This window comes from Oenanthe melanoleuca, chromosome 2, assembly GCF_029582105.1.
Source record: "Oenanthe melanoleuca isolate GR-GAL-2019-014 chromosome 2, OMel1.0, whole genome shotgun sequence".
Taxonomy (NCBI): domain Eukaryota; kingdom Metazoa; phylum Chordata; class Aves; order Passeriformes; family Muscicapidae; genus Oenanthe; species Oenanthe melanoleuca.
In genome coordinates, this window is record NC_079335.1 from 83122182 (window position 1) to 83147646 (window position 25465).

General features: G+C 39.9%; 2 protein-coding genes across 7 annotated transcripts in view; one reads left to right on the forward strand and one right to left on the reverse strand.

Moving 5' to 3' along the window:
* LYRM4 (LYR motif containing 4) overlaps positions 1-20821 on the reverse strand; it is an 85842-nt gene extending 65021 nt beyond the window's left edge. Inside the window, exon 1 of one of the 2 annotated variants that reach the window (XM_056483604.1) lies at positions 19534-20821. In XM_056483604.1, coding sequence (XP_056339579.1) covers positions 19534-20211 — 678 coding nt within the window. In that variant the 5' untranslated portion in view covers positions 20212-20821. The remainder of the gene's footprint in view (positions 1-19533) is intronic. The other variant, XM_056483605.1, reaches the window with a different exon arrangement.
* Positions 19589-25465, forward strand: part of FARS2 (phenylalanyl-tRNA synthetase 2, mitochondrial) — a 227042-nt gene continuing 221165 nt past the window's right edge. Inside the window, exons 1-2 of one of the 5 annotated variants that reach the window (XM_056483600.1) lie at positions 19648-19728; positions 22316-22473. The gene's annotated coding sequence lies outside the window, so the exon portion shown is untranslated. Of the gene's footprint in view, positions 19729-22315; positions 22474-25465 lie in introns of all 5 variants that reach the window. The other 4 variants (XM_056483597.1, XM_056483602.1, XM_056483598.1 and 1 more) reach the window with 4 other exon arrangements.

Below are 25465 nucleotides of genomic sequence, written 5' to 3' on the forward strand. Positions count from 1 at the left end.
GCAGATGGTGTGTGCTTTTAATTAGGGCCTGCTCACCTATAATGTGACACTGGGGTGTGTGAGGGAGAGAGCCAGTGTGTGTTTGGATGTGTGAAGTTAATAGAATGTATTAAGTATGGAAGCTCAATCTCATCTGCAGCTGTTGTCCTAGCAAGACATGAAGGGGAAGCTGATTACTTCTTCTAGAAAAGAAACAACCTGAAATCATTAATATATAGTGTAATTCTGTTGCTTGATAATGGAGAGATTTCAAATCACCCCATATACATATGAAGGGTTAAACTGTGCAAAACATATAATATTTTATGAAAGAAAGGATAGGTTTCCAAGAGATACGACAAACATACGTATATTTAGCTCAAAAGAAAAAAACAACAGCAACAGCAAGTACCTATTAGTTGGTACAAGTCTTTCAAAATGCAATACAAATGAGTAAATGTTATCTACATAAAAAAAGATAGATGGTACAAAACCAAATTCTTGTTCAGTATAACACCTACACACTGGAGGTGTTTCTTTTGTTTTGTTTTGTACATATGGTGTGTTAATTGTTCCATTTTCTCTCTCTTCCTCTAATTGTACCCAACAATTGTTGAGAAAGAAAAGATATGTATATAGAAAACACACCAATTTTTATCTATAATAACAAAGTTGTGCTGCTTTTACCTTCATTTTTTTTACTTTCTAATTTTATAACCCTTTATGCATTTTAACACCCAAAGGAAATTACTGTACATAAGCTTTAACACAATCTTAATTCCACAGCTAAATCCATATCTCTCTAAAGACCAGCTCTATAGCCTGGCACTACTCTTCACCAAAGTTACACTGAGATTTAATGTATCACTTAAAATAAGGATCAGTTCAATTCAGAGCTCAAATCCAATACTATAATGACTATATAATATCCTTCTTCCCATTGAGAGGTGCCAGGGAAATATTTTACCAACATTCAAATTTCCTAAAATTATGTAAAAACTGTTAAGTCAAGATATAAACAAACTGGAAGGCTTTTATTTGTATGTGTTTTTTTCTTTCAAAGAACATCTTTTTATATGCAACAACAGTTGTGAGCAGTGTCAATTCAGCACCTCAACACTATATTTCAACAGTTTCTGAACTGAGAATGCATTCAAAGCTAGAATACCATAAGAAATGCAATATCACTTCAAATCTATGAAAAACTAAGCCCTTCTGAGAGTAGTGTGTGTAAGCAACACATAAAGACATACATGTATGAGAACAACCTGTTCATTCAGACATGTATCAGTTGGGGTTTTTTTAATAGAGCACTGCTACAGAGATCTTCTGGCTGATGAAATGAACAGACTGGTCTGCTAATCAGATGCTCTAACAGAATGTATTTTCAGTTCAATGAACATAACAGACCAAACCCAAACCTGTGACATTTGAAGGCACATCTAGAAATCCCAGTGGCAGTGAATGTATGGTTGTTCTCATAAAACTTTACATAATTCTAAAAGAAGCACTATCTGCAGACAGTGTGAGAGCTGAAAAGAAGACTGGCAAGTGAAGTGATGGCTGTACTTTATGGATGATTATTTGCCCAAAGGTGCACAAAGGAACTGCAACAAGTTTAAGCCAATGTGAAGAGGAGCTATTGCAATTTTGCCACCCTGGAAGGCACAAACCCTCCCTCTAGACCAGCACAGACAGCCTGATATTTGGCCCCAGCTGAGCCAGTCCAGCTTGGGTAACTGACAGAAGGCCAACCTTATAAGAGTTAACCTAATCTTTTGGTTTTTTTTTTTGTTTTGTTTTTTTTTTTCAGATCAGTGAGCTTCATCAGCTCTCCATGGAACTAGATGAGCAACATCACTGAGGAGGAGGAAATACAGCAGTACTGATTTTGATGGATAGAGTTTGCAATTGTTCCCATCAGAAAGGCCAAGCAAATTACACAAACAAAGGGGACCTTTCAGTGAGAAAGTACCAAGCTAACTCTCCAGAGAAACAGAATAGGAAAGCAGTTTTGGATATAGTACACTCAAAGAGCTCCTATAGACCTGTGGGGAAAGCCTAGTTCCTAATGCAGTAGTATTCATTGGGAAATATAATTTAAATTAAGTCTTAAACTACATTTCATAATTCATTATTTTCCCCACCTATTCTTTGAAAACAGATATTGAAAAATGGCTGAAAGATGCAACAAGGTATTTTGTTTTTGTCATCCAAGTGCACTGAAATTTGAATAGACAGCACCTTTGATTGCATCTTCTGCAAAGACTTCTCCAGTGACCTAGTGACAGCAGGGCCCAAGCAAGAGCATACAGTTGAATACATTCACTCAGTGGTCTCATACATACACACACTGAAAACACCTCCTGTGATCCCTACTTACTTGCATCTGTCACACAGTTAATTCCCAATTAAATCAAAAGAATCTCCTTGATGGGCAGTAGACTCGGTGTGATGGCTTCAGACCAAAGCCACCGCAGGTGGATGGCTACACAAGGCAAGAGATGCACAGCAGCAGAAAGCAGCAGTGGCTGGGGGTTAATATGAGAACAAGGCCAGGGCCAAAACATCACCACAGACTCTTGGGCAATGGGCACTGCCTGCTAATGCTATGAGAATACAGTGCTGCCAAATAATAGTAAAAACTGAAGAGAAAGTCTTTGGCCCAATACTCTACCTGCAAAGAGTTCCTGTTTTCTTCCCTTAAGCACAATCAAAAGCCTAATGTGTCCTTATAAAAATGAAGTCTACAGGAAGCAAAGTCTGAAACAACAACTATTAATGAAAAACGAAATCACAATCCAGGTACTTCAGAAAAATAATAACTACTTGGGCACTTATATATTTTATTTCAAAATGTTTACTTATGTTATGTCTGACCAAAAAAAAAAAAAAAAAAAAATCTTTGTGCTCTGGTAAATGAAAAGAATCTGAAACATCACACAAACATACTTGCTTAAGTATACAGTTCTGAGCTTTCAAAATAAACCTGGCCAAGGAATGTTTTTCTCAGCACCACTCTGCATTCACCAGTATCAAACTACGCTAAAGGTTTAGGTCATCTTTCCAAGACATCTTTACAAACATGTTGACATCTTGGCTTTGTGCCTGTCAACAAATGCAACATATTAATAGGTCACATCATAGTCACAGGCACCACACTGCGGAACACAGTGGCTATTACAATTGTTGGCCATTGAGCACACATATGAAGATAGAAGAGGACAGAGGATAGCAGTGGTACACAATCTGTGCAAGCAAAACAGATCACAAGGGAAGGGGCACCAGGTTAGAATATTCATATTCAAGACTTTTGGAAAAGGTCTAGAGTAAAATGCATTTTTCCTTATTAGCTTGAGTTGCATTCAATAAATTGTATCATATTGTATTCGGTACAATGCAACACAATTTATTCAATAAATTAAGGCATGCAAGCAGTAGCCAAGCTCTAGGAAGTCCACTGGGGTTAACACCTCTGGAATTAAGTATATGATACTTTTATTTAAAGACACAATGTGTATAAGTGAGATACTCATTTACAAAAGAGCATTACATCAAGTGAAGGACCCTTTTCATAAAAGGTCAGTTTCATTTTACTAAACTATATTTTCTTACACCTGCTGCCTTCCAAGTAACATCTATTAACTTACGGTAGCCATTGGATGAATTTTCAGAATTTTCCATTATTACTAGCAAAATGTGCACTAGATGATATTTGACCAACTAAATTTTCAGAATCATGTATCATTTAAAAAGGGAAAGTTTTTATAACAAAAAGCCATATGCAGAAACATAGTTCACAGTAAAGTTTAATTAGCATTAGTGAAGATGTCTTTGTGTACAGAATTACTTGAGGGAATGCTTATTTAGATATATATATGTGTACACATGTATATTTCCATATATATGTGTATGCATATGTATGCATTTACAATATTTTTTCCTCTATAAAGTTCTCATTAAGAGATACCAATTAAGGTGAAGTAAAAGTTGAATGCAATTACCATCTCAGACTAAAAAAAGAAACACTTGACAACAGGTGTGTGTTTGAGACTGAGAGGTAAGTGCCTCACAGAGAAGTAGTTGTGACTGGTGTAATTAAACTGGAGACCAACAGAAGGGTGTGGATACAACATTTTATCAACAAGTTGCTCCTCAAACTCCATCACTAGACATACTTTCAGCTTTGCCACCTCAAGTTACAGCACAACAACTACATCTGCCGGTTTTCTAAAAATCAAAGCAAAGCCTATTCTTGCAAACAGAATTTCTTTGGGGGAATCAGGGTGGTGGTTGGATGTTGGGAAAGAAGGAAGGAAGAGAAAAGAAAAAGAAAGACTGGACTGCTGGTTAACTCAGTATTATTTCTTAGAATTTTTTAACAGAGAACAGTCACTGCACAGTCTTCACAAAAAGCCTACAGAAAGAAACCTACCAGCCACTACTTGGTTTATCCACTAACATACGAAACATGAATTCCAATGCAATTGCTAAGAAATTTGGCTGGACTAGAATAGCACGAGAGATAATTTATAAAAGAGGGTTAACCCAAAAGAACAGAGAATAGGAATAAAGACTGATGAACATTAGAGAATACATTTGAGAGAGGGTGACTGTAACCCAATGCATATAATACATGCCTCATGATCAGATACAAGTATTTATAGCTTATTTATAAAGCAAATATATCTATTTTGCATCCCAGATCTCAAAACATCTAATAAAAACTTGAACCTTTCCTATGAGTTTCCTTTCACTTTCTTTTTTCAATCTAAACCCAAAAAAGCCTCCTTAGATTTTTAGACAGAGAAACTTGTGGATGTTTTTAGAGAAGAAGAACATCTTTTTTCTGACTCTATCTTTTCATCAGTTTATGTCTGCACCCATTTCAAAGCAGAGAACGGGATTACCAAATCATTCACATTGGAAATATGTCTAGGTCTCTAATCCCACCTCCTGCTGAAAGGAGGGTCAGTGAGGCATCAGATCAGATTATTCACAGCTTTGTCCAGTCAAGTCTTGAAAAACAGGACGCTGGCCAGACCACCTCGCTCGGAAAACAAGCTCAATTGCTTGGCTGCCAATGTGGGGAAAAAGCTTTTCCTTAAAGCCAGTCTGAAAAGCCTCTCTTCCTGCACTTTACATCTGCTGTCATTTTTTCTCCTACCAGGCCCCTCTGGATATGTGGGTGCTTTCAGGTTCCCTCAATGCTGTTTCTTCTCCAGGCTGGACCAGACCAGCTCCCTCAGCCTTTGCTCACAGAACAAGTGTTCCATCCCCCTTGGTAGCTCCTGTTGAGCTGCTGCAGTTTATCTGTTATCCTGATGGGGGTCTGAGGAGGGCAAGACTGGATGCAGAACTTCAGATATGATCTCCCTCCCATCAATCAGCTGGCTGAGCAACTCTTGATACATCTCAGGATGTTCTTGCTGCCAGGGCACACAGCTCTGTTCCCAAAGACTTTCTTATTCCCAGAATACTATCGGTGTTATTCATAGCTAACTACGATTATTTTTGCAATTCATTTGAAAGATACATTTTTGTTGCTATATTTCTGAAATAAAACCACTTATTGGCCTAATTCTAAGTGTAAGGAATCTCTGCAGAAGAGAGGGCTTTTCAGGAGGTCAGGGTTAAAAGAAAAAAGTAAAGATGCCCAAATGAAAGCATTCTTTTAATCTTAATTGGACTTGCAATTTCAATGTTGTATTGCAGAAGAGGCTACAGAAGAGGGTTATCAGTGAAGGACCCAACTGCACAAGTTGTTCAGTTAACGAGGCACCTGGCAAGGATGTGCTGCAGGAACTATAACCTGAATTTGCTGCAGATGAAAAGTGTCCTGATGGCCTGAAATGAGTAATAGCTCTCTGCTGAGCTTTCACTGCCAAGCCCCTGTCAACTGCTCTACAACCACGACACTGGGGTAGCTCAGCAGTTCAATTACCAGGCAGGGAATGCCTTGAAATGACAAGTTCAAAACCTGACAAGGCTGATTTTTCTCTTCTTCCTTTTGAGACAGATATATACCACTCCATTTGCTGTGCTGCTGTTTCTGAACAGTTCATAAAAAAGGCCTGGCCTGCTGTGTATAGCCACTACAATATTTTTCTGGAAAGATAGGTTTCAGTCCAATGCTGCGGCCAACATATCTCTTTTCAGCACGGCTAGAGGCTGTCCCTGCACTGGTATGGCCTCACCTTGAATATCATGTGTAGTTTTAGTCACCACAAGATAATAAAAATATTAACCTGTGAGAGAGTAACCAAAGGAGGGTGACAAAGATGGTGAAGGGCCTCGAGGGGAAGCCACATGAGGAGTGCCTGAGGTCACTTGGTCTGTTCAGCCTGGAAAAGAGGAGACTGAGGGGAGACCTCACTGCAGTTACAGCTTCTCATGAGAGGAAGAGAAGGGGCAGGCACTGATCTGTTCCCTGTGAAAGGACCAGAATGAATGGCTTGGAGTTCCAAGGGGAAATTTGGCTGGATATTAGAAAAACGTTTTTCCCCTAGAGGGTGTTTGGGCACCACAGCTCCCCAGGGCAGTGATCACAGCACCTGTGCCTGCCAGGGTTCAAAAAGTATTTGGACAATGCCCTCAGTCATATGGTGTGAGTCTTGGGAAAGGCCCTGTGCAGGGCCAGGAGATGGACTCCATGATCCTTGTGGATCCATGCCAATCCTCCAGGTTCTGTGATTTTGTGACTTGGCCAAGCTGAAGAGGGCTGAATATGTTGCACCTCTTGGTGATTTCATTTAGGGAAGCACTGGGTGCTAATCAGCCTTTCTGGATACAAGTATTTTACATTTGGCAGTGGAAAATCATTTGCCTTTGATGAAGCAATAGTTGCTAAGGTTATTTTAATTAAGCAGCAGGACATAAAAGTCTTGGGATATTCTAACATCTTGGACTGCAGTATGGTTGGTCGGGATGATTATAAGATTTTGATAGGACATTTCTGAAGCACAGCATTATATCTGAAAGTAAAGATATAGTAAATATTTACTTACTGGACACATATTATTATTTTAATATGGAAATTATGACAGTTCGTTAGAAGATAAAAGGGGTCAAGGATCAGAAATATATTAATAGTATACAGTTTTAAAACAAATGAGATATTTTGACTTACAAAAGACTTAGAGAAACAGTTCTCTGAAGGTTATCTGAGGTGAAGTTTGTTGGCCATTTTGACAGACTAGTAATTTTCAGTATACTGAATAGATTCTGAACAAAGTTTTACTTTGCAAAAGAGATCCTTGGATTCTAGCAATAAAGACAGCTATTTTGCCCATTGATTTTTGCCCAAGTAAACCTGAAATTTCTGAGACAGAAGGATGTAAACATCATAGGTCCAAATGGAAGAAATTGTACTGAAATTAGATAGGGTCCAGTAGTCTCACAACAAAAGCAATAATAAATTACAAATAAAATTTATTAAATAACCCACATGAAGTAACATATCACCTGCTTTGTTTATAAACAACACACTGGAAGTTATAGGATTTAGAATATTGAAGTTACTATCAAAAGTTATTCTCTCATCCATTTCTATCAGCTTTATAGCTTATCTAAAAATCTTTCCTTATAACTCAGTCAGTTCCTTATAACTCATCCCCCACTGCACTTCCTACCACTATTTGGCTCAATGACCTTCCCTCATTTATAGCAAAGCATGTTCAGTTTAGCAAATTTACAACATTAATTTTGACAACAATGATGGATTTGAAATTACTTAGCAGTACATAAAATTCTAATATATGCAAAGCCTATTAGTCAAATCTAGAGCCTAAAAAAATCAATTTGGAATTTGTAATAAAATCAGCATCCTACTTTGTGTATACAACAGAGTGCTGAATATTATTTTCAGACATTTGGGATTGTAAATATATGCCTTTGGACAATGCATGTAATGTTTCAGGAAGCTTAGATTCAGATGACTCTAATTATTACCAAAGGCTCAGAAAAAAAGAAATGCAAGTTATTTTGTACACTATGAACACTACTTAAGGCAGAGAAAGCCAAGTGAACTAAGTATTTCCTTCTGTATTCTATTTAATTAGTTACAGGATATGGAAGTCTTCACAGACTTCAGAGATGATGACAGCAGGATTAAAGAGAGGCTAAAATCCCCATCCTGAGTTAAACAGTAACCCAGAAATGCAAAGAATACAAACTCTGGGTGTCACTTCATCCCCCACAGGAAATCATATGCAACTTCTTTCATGAGGAAAGACCAGGAGGACCCATAGTGAACAGAGGCAAGGATTGAAGGAAAAAGAATATTCTGCTTGGTAAAGCTGCATGACTGATGCACCATGAAGTGAGACAGATTTGAGGTTTTCAGGTAGACACAGCTGATCTTCATCCTCATAAATAACGCGGCATCCCTGCGCATAACATGCCAGAACTGCCACCCTGACTTTCTGCACCCCACAGCTCCCACCTCCCAGGTGCTACCAGCACAAGTGAGCACTTAAAAAAGCCAGACTCTTTGCAGGCAAGTTATGGAACAGGATATCCACAGCTCTTCATCTCTGGGGCATGATTGTGACCAGCCAAGACATACCCGAGACCTCTGCTGGCTCCAGTAAATTCAGCTTCTCAGGACCTATAGATCCTATGCATTTCTCTGAAGTCCAGAAATAAAATAGGAATTAAAGCAATACTAAGACTTAAGTGAAGTAATACAACATTCCTCAAAGCTACTTCACATTAAAGAAAGAGGAAAAAAGAAGGGTTACATGCTTTTTCCTACTATTTTTCCTACAGATTGCCTATCTGCCAAACATGAAGCAAAGAGCAGCTACTAGCCAAAATGTTTCTTTTGGGCTATGTATGAGCTCCACCTCTAAAACTGTGGTGCACACACTCCTACTCCCCTGTAGATTCCAGCACACAATGCAATACTTCGATCTGACAAGATATACTTTAATATCAGACAGAAAAATGAGATTAAATTTAAAACTCAAGGTATTCTAGTCCAGTGGGCAGAAGTCATTCAATAAACCGGCTGACAGATCTTCTGTGCACTTGAACAGTAACTACTTTAACAGAAAATGAGATCAGAAGTATTCAGGAAGACAAAGAGAGCAGTCAATTTTCCTTTTTAAGGAAGAGAAGCATTGACAAACACCTTTTAATCTAGGCAAGCCCAAGTATGTTAAATATAGACATTAAAATTTAGAGGTGAAGCTACGCTAAGGTCAGTAATTTTTAGAGTCTTCCAGTCAACCTCTCTCTCTAAGAATCTTACACGATGAATGAAAAAAATTACTATATTGCATTTCTATACCTACACATTCTATTTAATAAGGCTAGGTTCATATTGGTACATTTATATATCAAAAAGATTCTGCATTTCAAGCCAAAAATGGGCTACAAAACCCCCCAGATAATATCTAATAGCTAATTAAAAGTTACAGAAAAGTAGTCACTCACATGAGTGATGGTAGCACTTTCTGTCCTCTGTCTGCAAGCAAGGAAAAAGAAAACATACAGTACATACCACCTCCTTTCCCTCACATAGTAAGCACATGGCTGCTGGCTGCAAGATTTCCTTCTCAGATAACATTTACTCTAAATGTGGAATTAACATCTGGCTCAAAACTCAATAACTCAGACAAGTGCTGGCTAAGGTTACTGCAGGAGATATTAGGAGACGAAAAGAGGTATTAGGAGTGATCTACTTATCATAAGGTTTACAGCATAAGATTTTATGACCAGGGCAGATTACCTTCCCTTTCACATGAGACATGACCTTCCCCTCCCCGGAGCAGCAGAATCTAGGAAGAAATTACCAACACAAGTTGCAGAAGCACGAGGTCCTCAGCTAATGGCAGCAATAACTTGCACTGATAGAGAATTTCTCCTTCAAGGGTTTCAACGAATTGTTGTGAAATAAAAGCCCAGAACAAAGCCTCAAAGTCCATGCAGGTTAGTAAGCATTGCCACTAGTCCACAGAACAAGGAGTTTTGTACAGATATATGTACAGTCCAACCCTGTATTGCTGTAGCTTATAGGACTACATGCATCCTATGTTGAATTTGCTTTTGGAAGAGACTGTGAGAGTGTCAGCAGCAGATAAGTATTCATATTTCCATGCAAAATCTGCAAATAATGGGCAGCAATTCTGGGGATAAATTATGAACTGAAAATAATAAATTAAATTTAGTAAAAAATGTGTTCAATAGCTCTGGAAATCAAGAAACCTATTTAGCGTTCTACGTGAAATGCATTGCTTATTACTGCTGTGTAAACAAAACACTTGAACATTTATTTTAATACTGTAAATTAGTCAGATCAGGGAAAAAACATTATGAGTGAGACATCTAATTTATTTTGGGCAGTGATAAAACTACTTAGATCAATCAATCAATGTTCCTCCCTTCAAAACTAGTTTACATACGGAGACCATTAATTTGAAAACCTATTTGCTAACTTATTGTACTAGGAAAATGCTGTGATATTTTAGATGAGTCAAAGATGTTTTCAGAAACTTAGTAGCAGGTTAGTTTCATGGCAACACAATACAGTTCAATTTGACATTGTCAGTATAATTCAAGCTATAAGCTTCAAGGACTGTCTAATGCATTTCATCTGAGCTGTATTGAATTTAAAACATTTTCCTGAGACGAAGGAAGTCTGATGTTATCTAAATAAATAAAAACACTGAATATATTTTATGGATGGATGAATGAATTATTCTTTCACAAGAAATTCTATTAGTGATTCAACCTGAAACTTTACAAAATGTGATGGTTTTTACATGGCACCTTCACCTTTTTGCTCCCCTCTTTTTAACTGTGACTAACAATGCAAATAAATGGTGGCTCTGAACCACATCCCCAGCCACCCACCCCAGCCATATTTAGTTCTTTCATTACTATTCTAACACAGTCTGCTGAAATTTAACATTCACACAATGTGTAACCCTCACAAGATAAACCAATTTCTCCAACACCAAGGCTCTGTGGAAATCTGCACACACATTTCTCCCTCCTGCTTAGGCAAACAATAAATGGATGTTTGCATCTGTGTGACTGCAGCTGAGCACTGTGATAATCTGCATGTTTGCTGGGGAAACATATAATGCCTGTAAACAAATACTACCAAGTAACAATACCATGTGTATCCTGCAAGCAAACCCTAACTAGCAGAAATCACACCCTGTGCAAGACAGAGATGGAGACAATTCTGTAAAGCTTGAACTCTTGGGATACAATGAATTATTTTCAAAGGCACCTAAAGTCACAGAAGTTCAATTCTAAAAGCTTCAATACCATAAAGGATTAATGATTACTAACAATATACTATAATGAATTATAGTCTCAGGGAAATGTTTTAACTTTATTTTTCAGACACACACTTTCTTTGGCAGTAAAAATAAGTCAGTGTTACTTTTAAACAAGCTAATGATTTAGAAACAGATCTTTAATGGTTCCAGACCAGGACATACCAGACAAGCACACTCAGATGAACTGCCAAGACCTGTTGATAGACATTTTCTAACAAGACTAACACAGCTATCATACACTGGCTAGTCTCCATAGTGGATTCACTGCTTGCTTCAAACGGATTTTGCAAAACGGTTTGAGCAGAAGTAAATTATGGATTTCTTGATATCAATACACTCATATATGCATATATACACATAATATTTATTTTGTGCATAGACTTCTTTAAAAACTATAAGGAGATTTAACCAATTGCTGTTGATTATAAAAGTTAAAAAAACCCAAAACATGTAAATTCCCAAGACTTTGTAACAAACATGATGCTGATAAAAGTGTAGTCCTAAGTACTGGACGGAGTCCTGTCTCTGAATACCATTCCCAGCACAGGATCTTCAAATTTTCCTTTAAGGATTTCATTTCAGACACATGCTGCTCAAGAAGAAAGCATATGAATTAAACTGAATTCTTTTATCATATTAAATGTTCAGTTGCATTGTATCCTGAGAAGAATGTTAGAATTCTTTATGGAGAGCAGGTAAAAAGGAATAGAATAGACTAGAAAAGAATAGAATAGAATGTGGAAAAAAAAGGCAAAAGGCCATAGTCCATAGTGCCACCCTAGCCAGAATACCGTCTGGATGATTCGTGGCATCTTCACTCTTGAGAAAAAACTGTATCAAGCAGAATCCCCAAGAATACTTCTCACTAAGTACACTTTTGTAATGAGTTCTGTGCAAAACAGTCTTGGAACTGAATACTGGCTCAAGTATTCACAAACACAAGAAAACAACCAGGAAAGTCTGCTTTGATCCCAATTTTTTTTATGAAAAGCAGAGAACTGTGTATAATCAAGGACTGTACTTTGTTGGTCAGTGAACCAAAAAACACATGGGAAGAGCTTTAATGAAGAGGCAGTTCAGAGTGCATCCTTGCCATCCATTACTTCAGCAAGTGGTTCTAAACATTGCCTCATTGACTGCAGTTTCCTTTTTTATTTTTAAATTGCTTTGATTTTTTATTTAAATCCAGAATGCTGATCTTCTAAAGAACACTTGAAATTATAATAGTCTGTGTCTACTGTATCTTGAATAATCTAGGAGGTCAGGTTAGGAGGTCAGCACCTTTTCATTATAGGCAGCAAGGAGATGAAGACAGAGGAACTAAGTGTTAAAGCCACATCCAAGAGTAAGGAAAAGAGGAGGTTAGCTGGGACAGCATTTTAATCCATTTTAATACTACAGCTATATTACAAAGTGCTTTTCATTTACCAGAAATCATAAGCATATGTGTATGGGTATGAGCCACTGCCAGAGGCAGTATTTTTTCTACTCTCATTAGTTCTCAAACAAACACAATTGGTAATTAAATCTTGTGCAAAAAGAAATATGGCCCTGTTCTTCTGTGCTATACAAAGAGCCACAGCAGATTTACTTATTTTGGGTGCCATTACTAAAATAAAATAACTAAAACAGTAGATCAGTCTTTTGAGGAAGCTTTGTCTTTCAAATATTAAATTTCAATTTTCCCAGAACTCTGGATGCTCTGTATGTACTCCACACTCTCCCTCCAAGTTACTACTGTTCAAAATTCTTCTCCGCAAAAAAAGCCAAAGCAAAACAAAAAAAACCACAACCCCTCCCCAAAAAAACAAACAAAAAAATCCCAAGAAAATTACATCAGACCTGATGCACAGATATCATTAATTGCTTAGCAAGAGTGTAACTTTACAAGCATAAAGTGAATGTATTTAGAAAATGACAAATTGAACATTTAACCCAAAGATAACTCCTAAGGAACAAGATAAACAGAATTTTGATGCAATGATTTTCAGTTGGGTAATGTTATTATTAAGAAATCAAAGTGTTTGATAAAACTGTTTCCATTAATTTTGAAATTTCAGAGAAATATGTTCTGAGGGTAACTAATGGCTATTTGCCATTTTTGAAAGAGTGCTTTGGCTGTCTTTCAAAAATATTTTATACATACAATACTAATGTCAAATGGAAATTCTTCAATATCATTAGACCTCAATCCAAAATCATGTTCTCATACCTCTAGATTTTCCCAAAAACTGCATATATTTCCATTAAAATACTCTTATACGTTTAAAATGTTCTTAAAATACTGACATTTCTATTCAAGCATACATGATTCAGACAGAATAAGGCAATATATATAAAAGAACTTAAAATAATATAATTGCAAAATGGTACATGGTCACTGAAATAACAGCCAAAATTTAACTCCCCCCAAAAAGAGGTATTAGTAAGGTCAACCACAAATCTGTGTGACTGCTCCCCAAAATAATCTGAAAATGTGCAGTGCCTGTTTGCCTGTGACTCTGGGTCATGCAGCTCCAGGCCAAAACAACTGTCTGCACCAGTGTACAGTGGAAATCACCCTGGACTCTGGAATACCACAGCTGCTTGCAGCCCTGACTTTTCAAGGACATGACAGAGAACACCACACACTCAGTACATGGGAAATTAACTAAAAAAATCCTGAAGTTTATTACCACTCAGAATACAGTCAATTACATAGGAGAACAAAAAATAAGTTATTTGCCTTCTCTGCTGAGCTGAGGAGAAACAGATAATGTAAACTGGAATTCTGTCACCGTACACCTACAAAGAAGTAAAACATCTCTGCTGGACAGAACTGACAACTTCATTTTTTCCTGCATTTCTTATCTCAGTTACAAACTACTATTTTGGTCAGAAGACCATGCCTCTCTTTTCTCATTATTGTCTCGAACTTTTTTTTTAATCACCCTTTACACTTTTTTCCCTGCCCAACACGCAGAAACATAAACAGTCTGCTGGCAGTCCTTGTCAATCACAAACTTCATTAAGATATCCAGTGAGCAAAAGGCTTATTCAGCTTGGATAACTGTCACACATAAAATTTTAACACTGCTGTTAAAACACCTAAGTGATGAAGGTGCAAAAAATAACAGGATTCTATAGCACAGGGACTAAAAGCAAAGTAAGATTTCCCCATTAAAGTGACCAAACAAGGTATGCTGGGAGTAAGAGAAAGAAACCAATTTCTATAAAAGTGTGGTTTAAAAAAAAATTATATTCTAGAAGCTCTCTATTCTAGAACTGGTTATCTAGAGAAGTCTCACTATTAAGACCAAGGCAAAGGGGGGCACTAAGTACCTTGGCCTTTCCCTCATCCTTTGTCACTATGTTTACCTCTGCAACTAACACAGGATAGAGGTCTCCTTAGCCTGTCTTTTGTTGCTGATGTATCTATAGAAACATTTTTTATTTTCTTTTATGGCAGTAGCCAGATAAAGTTCCAGCTAGGGTTTGGCTCTTCTAATTTTCTCTCTGCATAATTTCACGACATCCATGGAGCTCTCTGGCATAGTCTGCCATTTCCTCTACAGGTCAAAAACTCTGTAAACTAATTTTTTTTTCTCCTGAGTTCCCTCCAAAGCTCTCTGTTCAGCCAGGCTGCTTTTCTTCCCTGCTAGCTCATCTTCCAGCACATGGGGACAGTCTGTTCCCGTGCCTTGAAGATTTCTGTCCCGAAGAATGTCCAGCCTTTCTGGACACCTCTGGCCTCCAGGACGGTCCCCCAAGTGACTCTCTGAACAGGTCTCCTAAACAGGCCCAAATCTGCCCTCTGGAAGTCCAAGGGGGATCAGTTCTGCTGATCCTCCTCCTTACTTCTGTGAGAATTGCTAACTCTATCATTTCAGGACTGCTGTGCCCAGGGTGTCCTCCAATCTTCTCATCACACAACAGTTCTTTTCTCTTGGCAAACAACAGATCCAGTGGGGTGCCTTCCCTGTTTGGTTCCCTCATCAGCTGCATTAGGAATTTATCTTCCACACACTCCAGGAACCTCCTAGACTCCTTCCTCTCTGTGGCATTATATTCCCAGCAGACATCTGGTAAATTGAAGGTCCCACAAGAAAAAGGGGCAGCAATCTTGAGGCTGTTTGATAGTTCTGTGTTCCATGACTCCCTAAAATCAGATCAACAGCTGTCAGTCTAAGTAGAAAAAGCAACTGGCACTGAAAAAAAAGTGAAAATTATTTTGCTCAGTTTTGTTCCTAGGTTAGCAGTCATTTGCAAAAATCAGATTTACTAGTTTCAAAATCTTGAAGGACATGTCTCAGATGAGACTGCATGCATTCAATTAACTTGTTTCCAATGTGAACAAATTGACAAATTTGTTTTGACAAATTTTGTTTTGACAAATTTTCTTCCCTGATTCTTCTATATTCTGGGTAGCTTTATTAGTCAAATAATATTCTACATTCTAAAAGAAAAATCAAATTCCATTAAAATTCAGTTTAGAGAGACAAGAAAGAAATGTATCTATAAATAAAAATACAACTTCCACCAGTTAAAAGAGAACATAATGGATAACTGAAATAAATTTGCAATAAATCAAGAAAGACCTTAAAAATTATTTGCAGAAAAATTCCAACAGAGAGGCTCAAAGCTTCTGACATTGCTCATAGTTACAGGAAATTAAAGAAATAGAAAGCAGATGATCTGCAAGCATGTCATATGATGTTACCCTGAACTTATTACCCATTGTTAGTATCTTTATTGGGCCACGAAGGCTAGGGATCTGAAAATCATAGTAAGTTGGTTAGCTAGATTCTCTGGAGCTTTTCTGGGTCAATGTCATACTTGAAACAGCTCTGCATGCAACAAGGTGAGGTCAGCCATGGTGCTCTTTGCCTAAACCTATTACGAAAACCCTCAAAAATGGAGATGACAAACTCTCTCAGGGAAGATCTGCTCCAGTCCTGCACTGTTCTGGAAAGAACTCCCACTAGATTCCCACTGAGCTTCAGACACGTTAAACAAACAAGAAATTTTTAAGTTTTGATTATCTTCATTTGCAACTAGATGTATTTTAATGGCTTTCATAAGTTTATAAATTCTTTCGTTTTCTGTACTCAAGCCACTCACAATATGCCATTATTTAAATCACTAATGATATTTAGAAATATCCCTTAAATCCATGTAGTTGAGGCTATAATCCAACATATTATAAAGCATCAGTGGTTCTACTTTTTGTCAATCAAGCAGAAGAAAATAGTACACTTGTTAAAAACCACCCTTTTGACTCAAAATCTAACATCCTGCCTCTCTGCATATTGATTTTCCTCCAGAACAAATCACTCTCCCATGCTCAGACTGTCTGCTTGGGTAGTAGGGCAGAAGGGCAGACATGAAATTACTTACAGTCTACTAAATTCCCTCTCCCTGCTGTTAAAACCTGGCATACACTTCTGGGCATCCCAACACTCTGTGACATTTACTTCAGGACACTGGAGATGCTCCTGTGTTCTGAAGGTGACCTCAGTTACTCTAAGACATGAATTATATTCTTCACAGTTACCACACAAGTTCTATTGGGTGGCAGAAGAAAATCTGGGGCTAGGAGATGACATAAAGAATATATTTACTCAGAGAGACATAAACCAAAAAAGTTGAATTTTCCGTCACAATCTATACGTACATGTGTCCTGGTTTTGTCTGGAAAGTCAAATTAAAGTTAACTTTCTTCCTAGTAGCTGGTAATAGTGCTTTGTTTTGGATTTAGGATGAGAGTGATATTGACAACACGCTGACCTCTTAGCAAGCAGATTTACACTAAGTCAGGAAGTTTTCAGCTTCTCACACTAACCCACCTGCAAGTAGGCTGGGAGGCACATGAAGCTGGAAGGAAGTACAGCCAGGATGCTCCAAACTGGCCAAAGGGATATTCTGTACCACGTGGTGTCATGCTCAGTATACACACCAGGGAGAAAGTCAGCTGGGGGCTGCTGCTCAGGAACTGGTGGGGCTGCAGTACAGTTGGCTGCAGCTTGTTCTGTATATTCTAATTATTATTATCCATTCCTTTTCTATTAAAAAGTCTTCATCTCAACCCACTAATTTTTCCTCTTTTCCTCCCAATTCTCTCTCTCATCCCATTGGGGAGAGGAGAGCAAGTGAGCACTTGTGTGGTGTTTAGCTGCCTGCTAAGTTAAACCAGAGCAACCAAACTAGAAAAAAAAGCACAGTAAACAAATAAAGAGACAATAACTAGTTGATCATGCTCCAGACATACTCCTACAAATATGCAATTTGCACTAATGAAGCATTGATACTATCTAACTGAAGTCATGAATCAATAATGCTAATCTGTAACACCTTCTACTTTGCTGCAAGTTGGTTCTTCCCACGAAGTCCTTGGGTTAACTCCCGTGCACTGCCATATCACATTACAGCAGCCCTGAGGACACGGCAGGCAGGGTGCTTATCTTGGCACGCAATAAGCCAGTGGGATGTCCCTTCTACCTATGGGTGTGGTGTAAACACCGAGGCAGGACTGTTGTGGTCACAGCAGACCTCTAAATGTAACAGCTGCTGATCATTTCTTGCTGGAAACTGCTATGGCTTTTCGTGCTCACAAATGTGTATACACCACAAGGTTTTAGATGGTTTTTGATTTTATAGTATCTAAGGACAGGCCCATCAAAACCAGAGATCTTTCCTTTAAGGAAAGGCACAACTTGCACTCTGACATGATGTCAAAAAAAACAGATCAGCATGGTAAGCACACCATATAATTTCTATCCTTTAAAATCTGCTGTGGACTTCACTTCCTCACTGCTCATCCCAAAGTACAAACCCATTGCTGAAAACACACCGTGGCCCAGATATGAGCTGCTCACCAACTGCACATCTCAAACCATCTCCATTACGTACAATCCTGTCTTTGTTAGCCAGAACAAGGCTAACAGGCCAGGGACACTCAGAACAGCAATGAGCAAGAGACAGCCTTGATAGCAGCAGAACATGATGCAAACACACATTGCTGCATGGAGTCAGCAGCAAAGGTTTATTAGCACCAGCTCATTTTCAGCCCCACAGTCCTTCTTCCTAGTGCACTCCCTGGCACCTGAGGTTAGTGGAATACCTGTGCCTTGCAGAGCACAGAGCTCACCACAGTTATGCAAGTTTAAAGGCTTCTGTTTCCAGTTCTTGCCTGAGAGATGATTCACAGCACAGGTAGCTCACATGTCTCTTCCTGTGGTCCAACTGAGTGGTAAAGTAAATGAACTACCATTGGGTAATGAAATTCTGCCAGTGTGGATGAGCAGTACTCCATGTGAACACAGCAGACAGCTCAAAGAGACCAGGCCTATCTTTTGCCTAAAAACCAGTGTGTGCCTTTCACAGACAGCCAGAGAAGGCAGGCAGGCAGGCAGCCTGGTATCCTGTGTGGCGGGAGGAGTGAACCCCGATCCCTCACTGCACCCTGAGTGTGGACACAGCACATGGTGCCAGGCTCTGGCTGCAGCCTGACCCCAGCTCTCCTCTGCCAGGAAATGGCCAGCACACAGACCAGACCACAAAATTACAAAATCACAAAATCATTAGGGTTGGGACAGATTCTGGAGATCATCTAGTCCAACTCCCTGCCAAGGGAGGGTGACCTACAGCAGGTGACACAGGAACACATCCACGTGGGTTTTCAATGTCTCCAGAGAGACTCCACGATCTCCCTGGGCAGCCTGCTCCAGGGCTCTGCCACCCTCATTGTAAAGAAGTTCTTCATCATGTCGAAGTGAAACTTCTTGTGTTTAGCTTATGACCTTTACTCCTCATCCTGTTGCCGGGCACCATTGAAGAGTCAGGCACCATCCTCACGACACACACCCCCAAGATATTTATATACATTAATGAGCTCCCCTCTCGGTCTTCCCTCCTCCAGACTAAACAGGCCCAGCTCCCACAGTCTCTCCTCAGAAGAAAGATGCTCCAGACGCTTCCTCATCTTTGTGGAACTCCACTGGACCCTCTCCAGCAGCTCCTTGTCCTTGTACTGAGGAGCCCAAACCCACCACAAGTATACCTCAGGCTGGGACAATCTCTGTGCTGTCCCTTCTTCCTAACCCATTCCCTGGTGCTTTTGCGGCAGTCCGGGCCCGGCAGAGGGTCCGGGGGCTGCCCATTCCCTGCGCTCGGAGCCGGGCCCAGGCCCGGTGCCGGTCCCGCTGTCGCCCCAGGGCGCGGCTCGGCTCCTCCCGCGGCCGCGGTCCCCCGCGCCCGGCGCCCCCGGAGCCCTTCCCCGCACCTGTAGTTGTAGCTGCCGAAGCGCTGGCTCTCCCGCAGCAGGGCGCGGTACAGCCGCAGCACCTGGGCACGGCTGGACGCTGCCATGTTGCCGACACCGCGCCGCTCCTCCCGCGGCGAGGCCCCTTTTCCCCGCCCTCTCTCCCGCCGCCTGCGACGGGCGCAGCCGCGGCGGAGCGGAGCCGCAGGGCCGGCGGTGAGTGGCGGAGCGGCTGCGGCCGCGGCTCGGCCCGGGCCCGGCGCAGGGCAAGGGCGGGGCGGGGAACAGCGAGTGCCCGGCCGGGGCAGCCGTGGGGGCCGTGGGCTCGGGGGACTCGGGGCCGGTAACCGGGTCCCGCCGGGTCGGGCCTGCCCGCAGCTCCGGCGGGGATCCCAAGGCGCGGCTGCCCCGGGGTGCGTGTCGGGCGGCTGTGAGGGGCCGGGGGCGGGGAGGGAAGGCCCGAGTACCGGGAAAGCGAAACCAGCGCTGCGATGCTGTGCTCGGCGGGGGCAGCAGCGCGGTGTGCGAGCCCCGCTCTCGGTGTGCCACACGGGGAGGGCATGCTGGGGGAGCAACAAGTGATGTGTGCTGGGAGTTGCCTCGGAATCGCTGAGCACATTTGCAGTCTGAGTTCATGTGCTGGAGGGGGTCCGTCTGAGGCCATGAAGATAATTTGGAGTCTGGAGCATCTGTCTGCATGAGGAGAGACTGTGGGTGCTGGGCCTGTTTAGTCTGGAGAGCAGAGGACTGAGAGGGGATCTCATTAATAGATATAAGTATATCAAAGGTGGATTACAAGAGGGTGATGCCAGACTCTTCAGTGATGCCCAGCAAAAGGATGAGGAGAAGTGGCCATAAACTAGAATCGAGAAGTTTCACCTCAATGTGAGAAGCAACTTTACATTAACGATAGCTGGAACATGCTGTGCAGGGAGCTTGTGGCGTCTTACTCTCTGGAGACATTGAAAACCCACCTGGATACATTCCTGTGTCACCTGCTCAAAGTGACCCTGCCTTGTGATCTTCAGAGGTCCCTTCCAACCCCAACCATTATGTGGTTCTCTGAAATTGCTATAGACAATTGCAGTCATTGTACATCACTGTACATTGTACCAGGGCCTGTTGTGTTACAGTGATTTTTGAGTTATTCCTCTCTCAATATCTGTTTTTAAGATGAGTTCTGTTATTTAAACAACACATCAAGCATCCTCCTTTGCTGAAAGTTTTTCCACTGCAGAATAAACTTAATTTTGTAACTTACAGGTATTATGCTGCGGCTGTATTTAATACTGATTTTTGAATTTTGTCAGCAATAAAATTTATTTAGAGTCATAAAATCATGAAGATTGGAGGAGACCTTTAGTCTCCAGTCCAAGTGTCCACCCAGCACTGCTACTGTAAACCCCTAATCCTCCTCACCCAGTGCCACATCCAGGAGTCTCTTACAACACCTCCAGGGATTGGAACTCCACCATCTCCCTGGGTAACCTATTCCAACCTTGACCATCCTAACAATGTATTTTTTCCCCCCTAATATCTAATCTGAATCTACCCTGTCTCAGTTTAAGGCCATTTCCTCTGGTTCTCTCACTGCAGACACGGTAGAAGAAATCAGTTCCCACTTCACTAGAACCTCCTTGCAGGTATCATGACAGGGTTCCTACTTCCTTCACAGTTTGTTATTTATATAGTAGATGTTTAAAACAACTATCATGTAGATTCTCTACATGTCTCTGGCAAAAGTGCTTCAATTGCCACTTCTAATTTAACTCATGTTTGATTGCATATGCTTTTGAGTATTATCATCAGTTGTACATCCGATGCAATTTACAGTTTGTAAAGATATATAATAGTTGTACGCTTTTAGTTCTATTATAGTTCTGTGATTTTGGATTAAATTAGTATAGACACATTCATTTATTTCAGATTTACCTTTACAGATATGCTGTGTTTCAGCAGCCCTTTTAGGCTTCTGGAAATGGAGTATACATACATATATAGTATGTAGAATATTTCCTGGATATTCTCTTTATCAAAGCCTGAACTAGAAATGTTACAGGAAATGTAGAGAAACATATGCACATATGAAGCTGTAGTACTGGGATAAGCATCATGCTTCTGAGGCCTTCCCTTGTAAATTACAAACCAGTGTGTTTTGGGTTAGGTCTTGGCATTTAGGACACCCATGTGGAGAAATACAAAGCAAGGTGCCCTTCATTTCCTGGTGAGACCAACCAAATTCTCCTTGTAGCCCAAGCCATGATGTTAAAGCAGACTGCCACACCAGAAGCAGAGCCCATCTGTGATGCTGGTGCTCCCCATCTTTGCAGCTGTTGGTGACTGGGCCGCTTAATACATGTTATAGCAGAACTATGACTTTATGTCTACAGCCTTCTCTTCTCTGAAAGCAGCAGTGGCTACTCTGCCCTTTGTTATGAGAGTGGGCTTCAGACAGCTTAAAAAGATATGGTTCTGTCACATACAGAGATAAACTTAGGTTTGAGAGTATAGCAAAGCTAAGTGATACCATTCTGTGGATGTGTAGCAGTTGTTCCATTTAATTTTACAACAGCCCTCTGGTATTGCTGGAAATAAAGTTTTTGTGGTACAATCCTCAGCTCCAAAAGATGAAGGAGTAATTGGGAAAGAATGCTAAAAGCATTCAGCAAATTTTGTTTACAAGGACTGTATTTAATATTTGAAAAGTAATTATAAATTATTTTTAGATAGCCTCAGATGCTAATCTTGTTCCTGAAACTCCCTAACAGTTTTTGTGAGTTTTATTTTTTAATTTTTTTTTTAGGTAACCATGTTTTTCTCTTCAAAAAGCCTAGAAACGTCTTATGTTTAGAATAAGCATTAAGCACCTACAATGCGTGATCAAATGCAAAGTTAATCTATCAAAGGAGAAAAGTCTTCTTGTCTCCCTTTTCTAGCTTCACCTGTAATACACTCAAGGAGGTAAGATCAATTTTTGGCAAAAACTACTCACCTCTGTGCAGTTGGGTTGGCACTGTTAAGTGGAAAAATGAATTATTTTCTTATGCATTTGTTACTGTGTTTTCTTGGAAGCCGTGGGTTATGGTCCCAGAAGTTGTGTCATTCTGCAGGAAATGGACATTGCTGTGACTGGGATACACGTGTTTCTGCTGGCCTTTGTTTATGTGCACCTGCAGGGAATTCAAAGGCCAGACACAACCCAAATGACCACTGTGTGTCCTGTGACACTGGAGCCTGTGTATGGGGAAGCAGCCATAACCACTTTGTTAACTGCCTCCCCATTCCTGAGGGGAAAACTATACCTGAATTTAGGGTTGGTGAGTGTTCATTTTTACAGAAGTGTTTGCTTTCAGGCTTTGGTCTGGGAAGGAAGGTGTCATTTGCCTGGCTTTCTGCATCTCGTGGCTTAAATAAGCACTTTGAGAGATATAGTAGTATCAGTACCTGGAATATTTAAGTGTGTAGTTGCTAAAAGAGGGAAGGGAGGGGAAAGAATTTGGATGAAGTACCTGCAGGGGCTGTGGACTGGAGTGGAAAGGAAAAGCTGTTCTGTCTCTGGGACATATTCAATGTCTTATTGTCTGTTTGCTGAATTGTTCCTTGTGGTGCACTATTTCAGCTTCATGACATGGCACTGAACACTTTCAGAGAGCATGGGCTTTCCTGGTATGCTGCTGTTGGTTTTCATTATTTTTCTTTGGGAGTCAGAATGATAATTGATTGTTGAGATATTATAATATCTTTTAATAATTGTTCTTCAGTTTGTGAAAACATGCTAATTTTTCCATGCTGCAGTGTTGTGGTGTCTCTTTTCTGTCCTTGTTTTAGTTCTTGGTTGATAGGGTCGTGCACAGTGAGATCCTACACAGTGTAGAGTAGGACATTTAAAAGAAGGATTATAAATCACAAGAATTTTGGGATTTCAGTGATAAATGTAACAAACTATAATTTAACCGTTCTGTATGGTGAATTAAGATTTCCACAGTATCAGCATGAGACCTTGACTGACTGCTATTTAAAAGAGTTGTATTTAGTTTGTTGCCCTGTAGAAAAAAACATTTTTATTTAGAAGGAGAAACTTCCATATTTCAAATTCAGCTAAACTCCTGAATTCTTTGTGCATTTAAAAATTTCTACCTGGAAGTTCAGAGGCAAGGAAAAAATGGTGACAAAACTCTTCTCTCAGTCAGCTTTTTGTAAGTTACCCCATCTCTTTCCAAATGAATTGCAGAATGCTGTGTATTGTTTAAAGTAAGATTGTAAGAACAGTAATAATAGGAAAACCAAACCACAACCAGTAGTGCATTTCCTGTTGCAATACTTGGTCTTTTAAGGGAACACCTGTTTTACCACTGCTCCTGAACCTTTCCTGGTTCACAATCTCTTGTGCTGCAGGCATCAGACTAAAAGAAACACCAAATTTTGTTTTCCTTGTTGGCAACAGTTTTAACTTTCCAATTTCCTGTGGCTTAAGTCCTCCAGAGACTTCATGGGCATTTTCTTACCTGACAATTTAGGAACTGGACAGTTCAGCAGTCTCAGGATCATTCTGCATCAATGAAGTGCAGTGTTATGCACCATATTGATTTTGAAAGATATTCTTGGTGGACATATGTTGGTAAAGTCCTTTGAAATGCTTAAAATAAAAATACTATAGAAGTCCATAATTAAAAGGAAAATTTTGTGTTATAGGCAAAGTAATAACTAATAGGGGATTAATGCTTAAATAGTTCTGCTGGAAATAGTTGCATCTAATGCAAGTAACACTTCTAAACACTTCTAACCTTAATGCTGATGAAGATAAGAACCCAGAAAAAAAACCAAAACCAACCAACATCTTTTTGCTGTGTCGTTTTTTGTTATCTGTAATCTTGCTCGGAAATCTAATCATGAGAAGCATAAAGGACAGGATTAATGAAGTGTTCTCATCCATGACCTCATCCATTTAGAAATGCTTTCTTTGCTGTGCTTTCCAGTGTTTTATCAAATTTAGCTTTAAAAAACTTCTATTTCTGTGGGAAAATATATTCTACTTTCTACTTTATATTGTATTGTTGTTAAGAAATATTGTCTCATACTCATCCTATGCCACCCTCTTCCCTGAGTTCATCCCACTTTTTCATTTATGCCCCTTTAGAGTCACACTGTGTAATCCCTCTCCCTCTCCCTCTCCTCTGTGATTTACAATATCATCATAATTCTCAGTAGCTGTCAGCCAGACAAGTGAAATTATGTAGTTATTTTGATATTTTTTTCTGCCCTCTTTCAGAGGATATTGAAAATTTTAGCTTAGGAAGCAAACTTAGCAGTAAAACAAAGACTGATATTTTGTTTAAGAGCAACTGAGATTCTCTTTGTAGCCACCCCTGTATATTTTTTGGCTGACTTGGGATTTCCGGTTTGGCAGGTTGGTAACAAATGCTACTGCCAATCTCTTGAGTTAAAGATCATGATTGCACCTAAGCTGTTTTCCTAGAGCAAAGTTTTTTCTTCTCTTGAGTTTATTTTTTGTCATGTATACATGTGTATGTGAGTGTGCAGAAAAACATGTAAATATCTATTCAGGCATGCACATGGTGATGTGGTGGTGGTAAAGGCCATGCTCTTCATCTCAGATTCTCCATGTTTCAGCCTTGGGGATTGGTGCACAGCTAACACAGTGCTGTGGGGTCTTTTTTCTGTTTCCCCAGTCCCATGTCTCAAGTACATGAAAGACAAAGACAAAATCAAATCAGAGGCATTCTGCTGCTTGCATGCATCTCAGTTCTTCTGCTCCCCAGATTGTGGGCATGGCCTTACTTGTCAGATGACACTAGGGGCTAGTTCCACTCAAGGAACTACTGCTTAAGCCAGTCCTTCCATGAAAATCCACTTCAAGTAGCCATTTTCTTATAAATCCATCTTGTTTGATTATTTGTTGGAAACAATTCCTAGACAAAGTACCAGTAGGTGC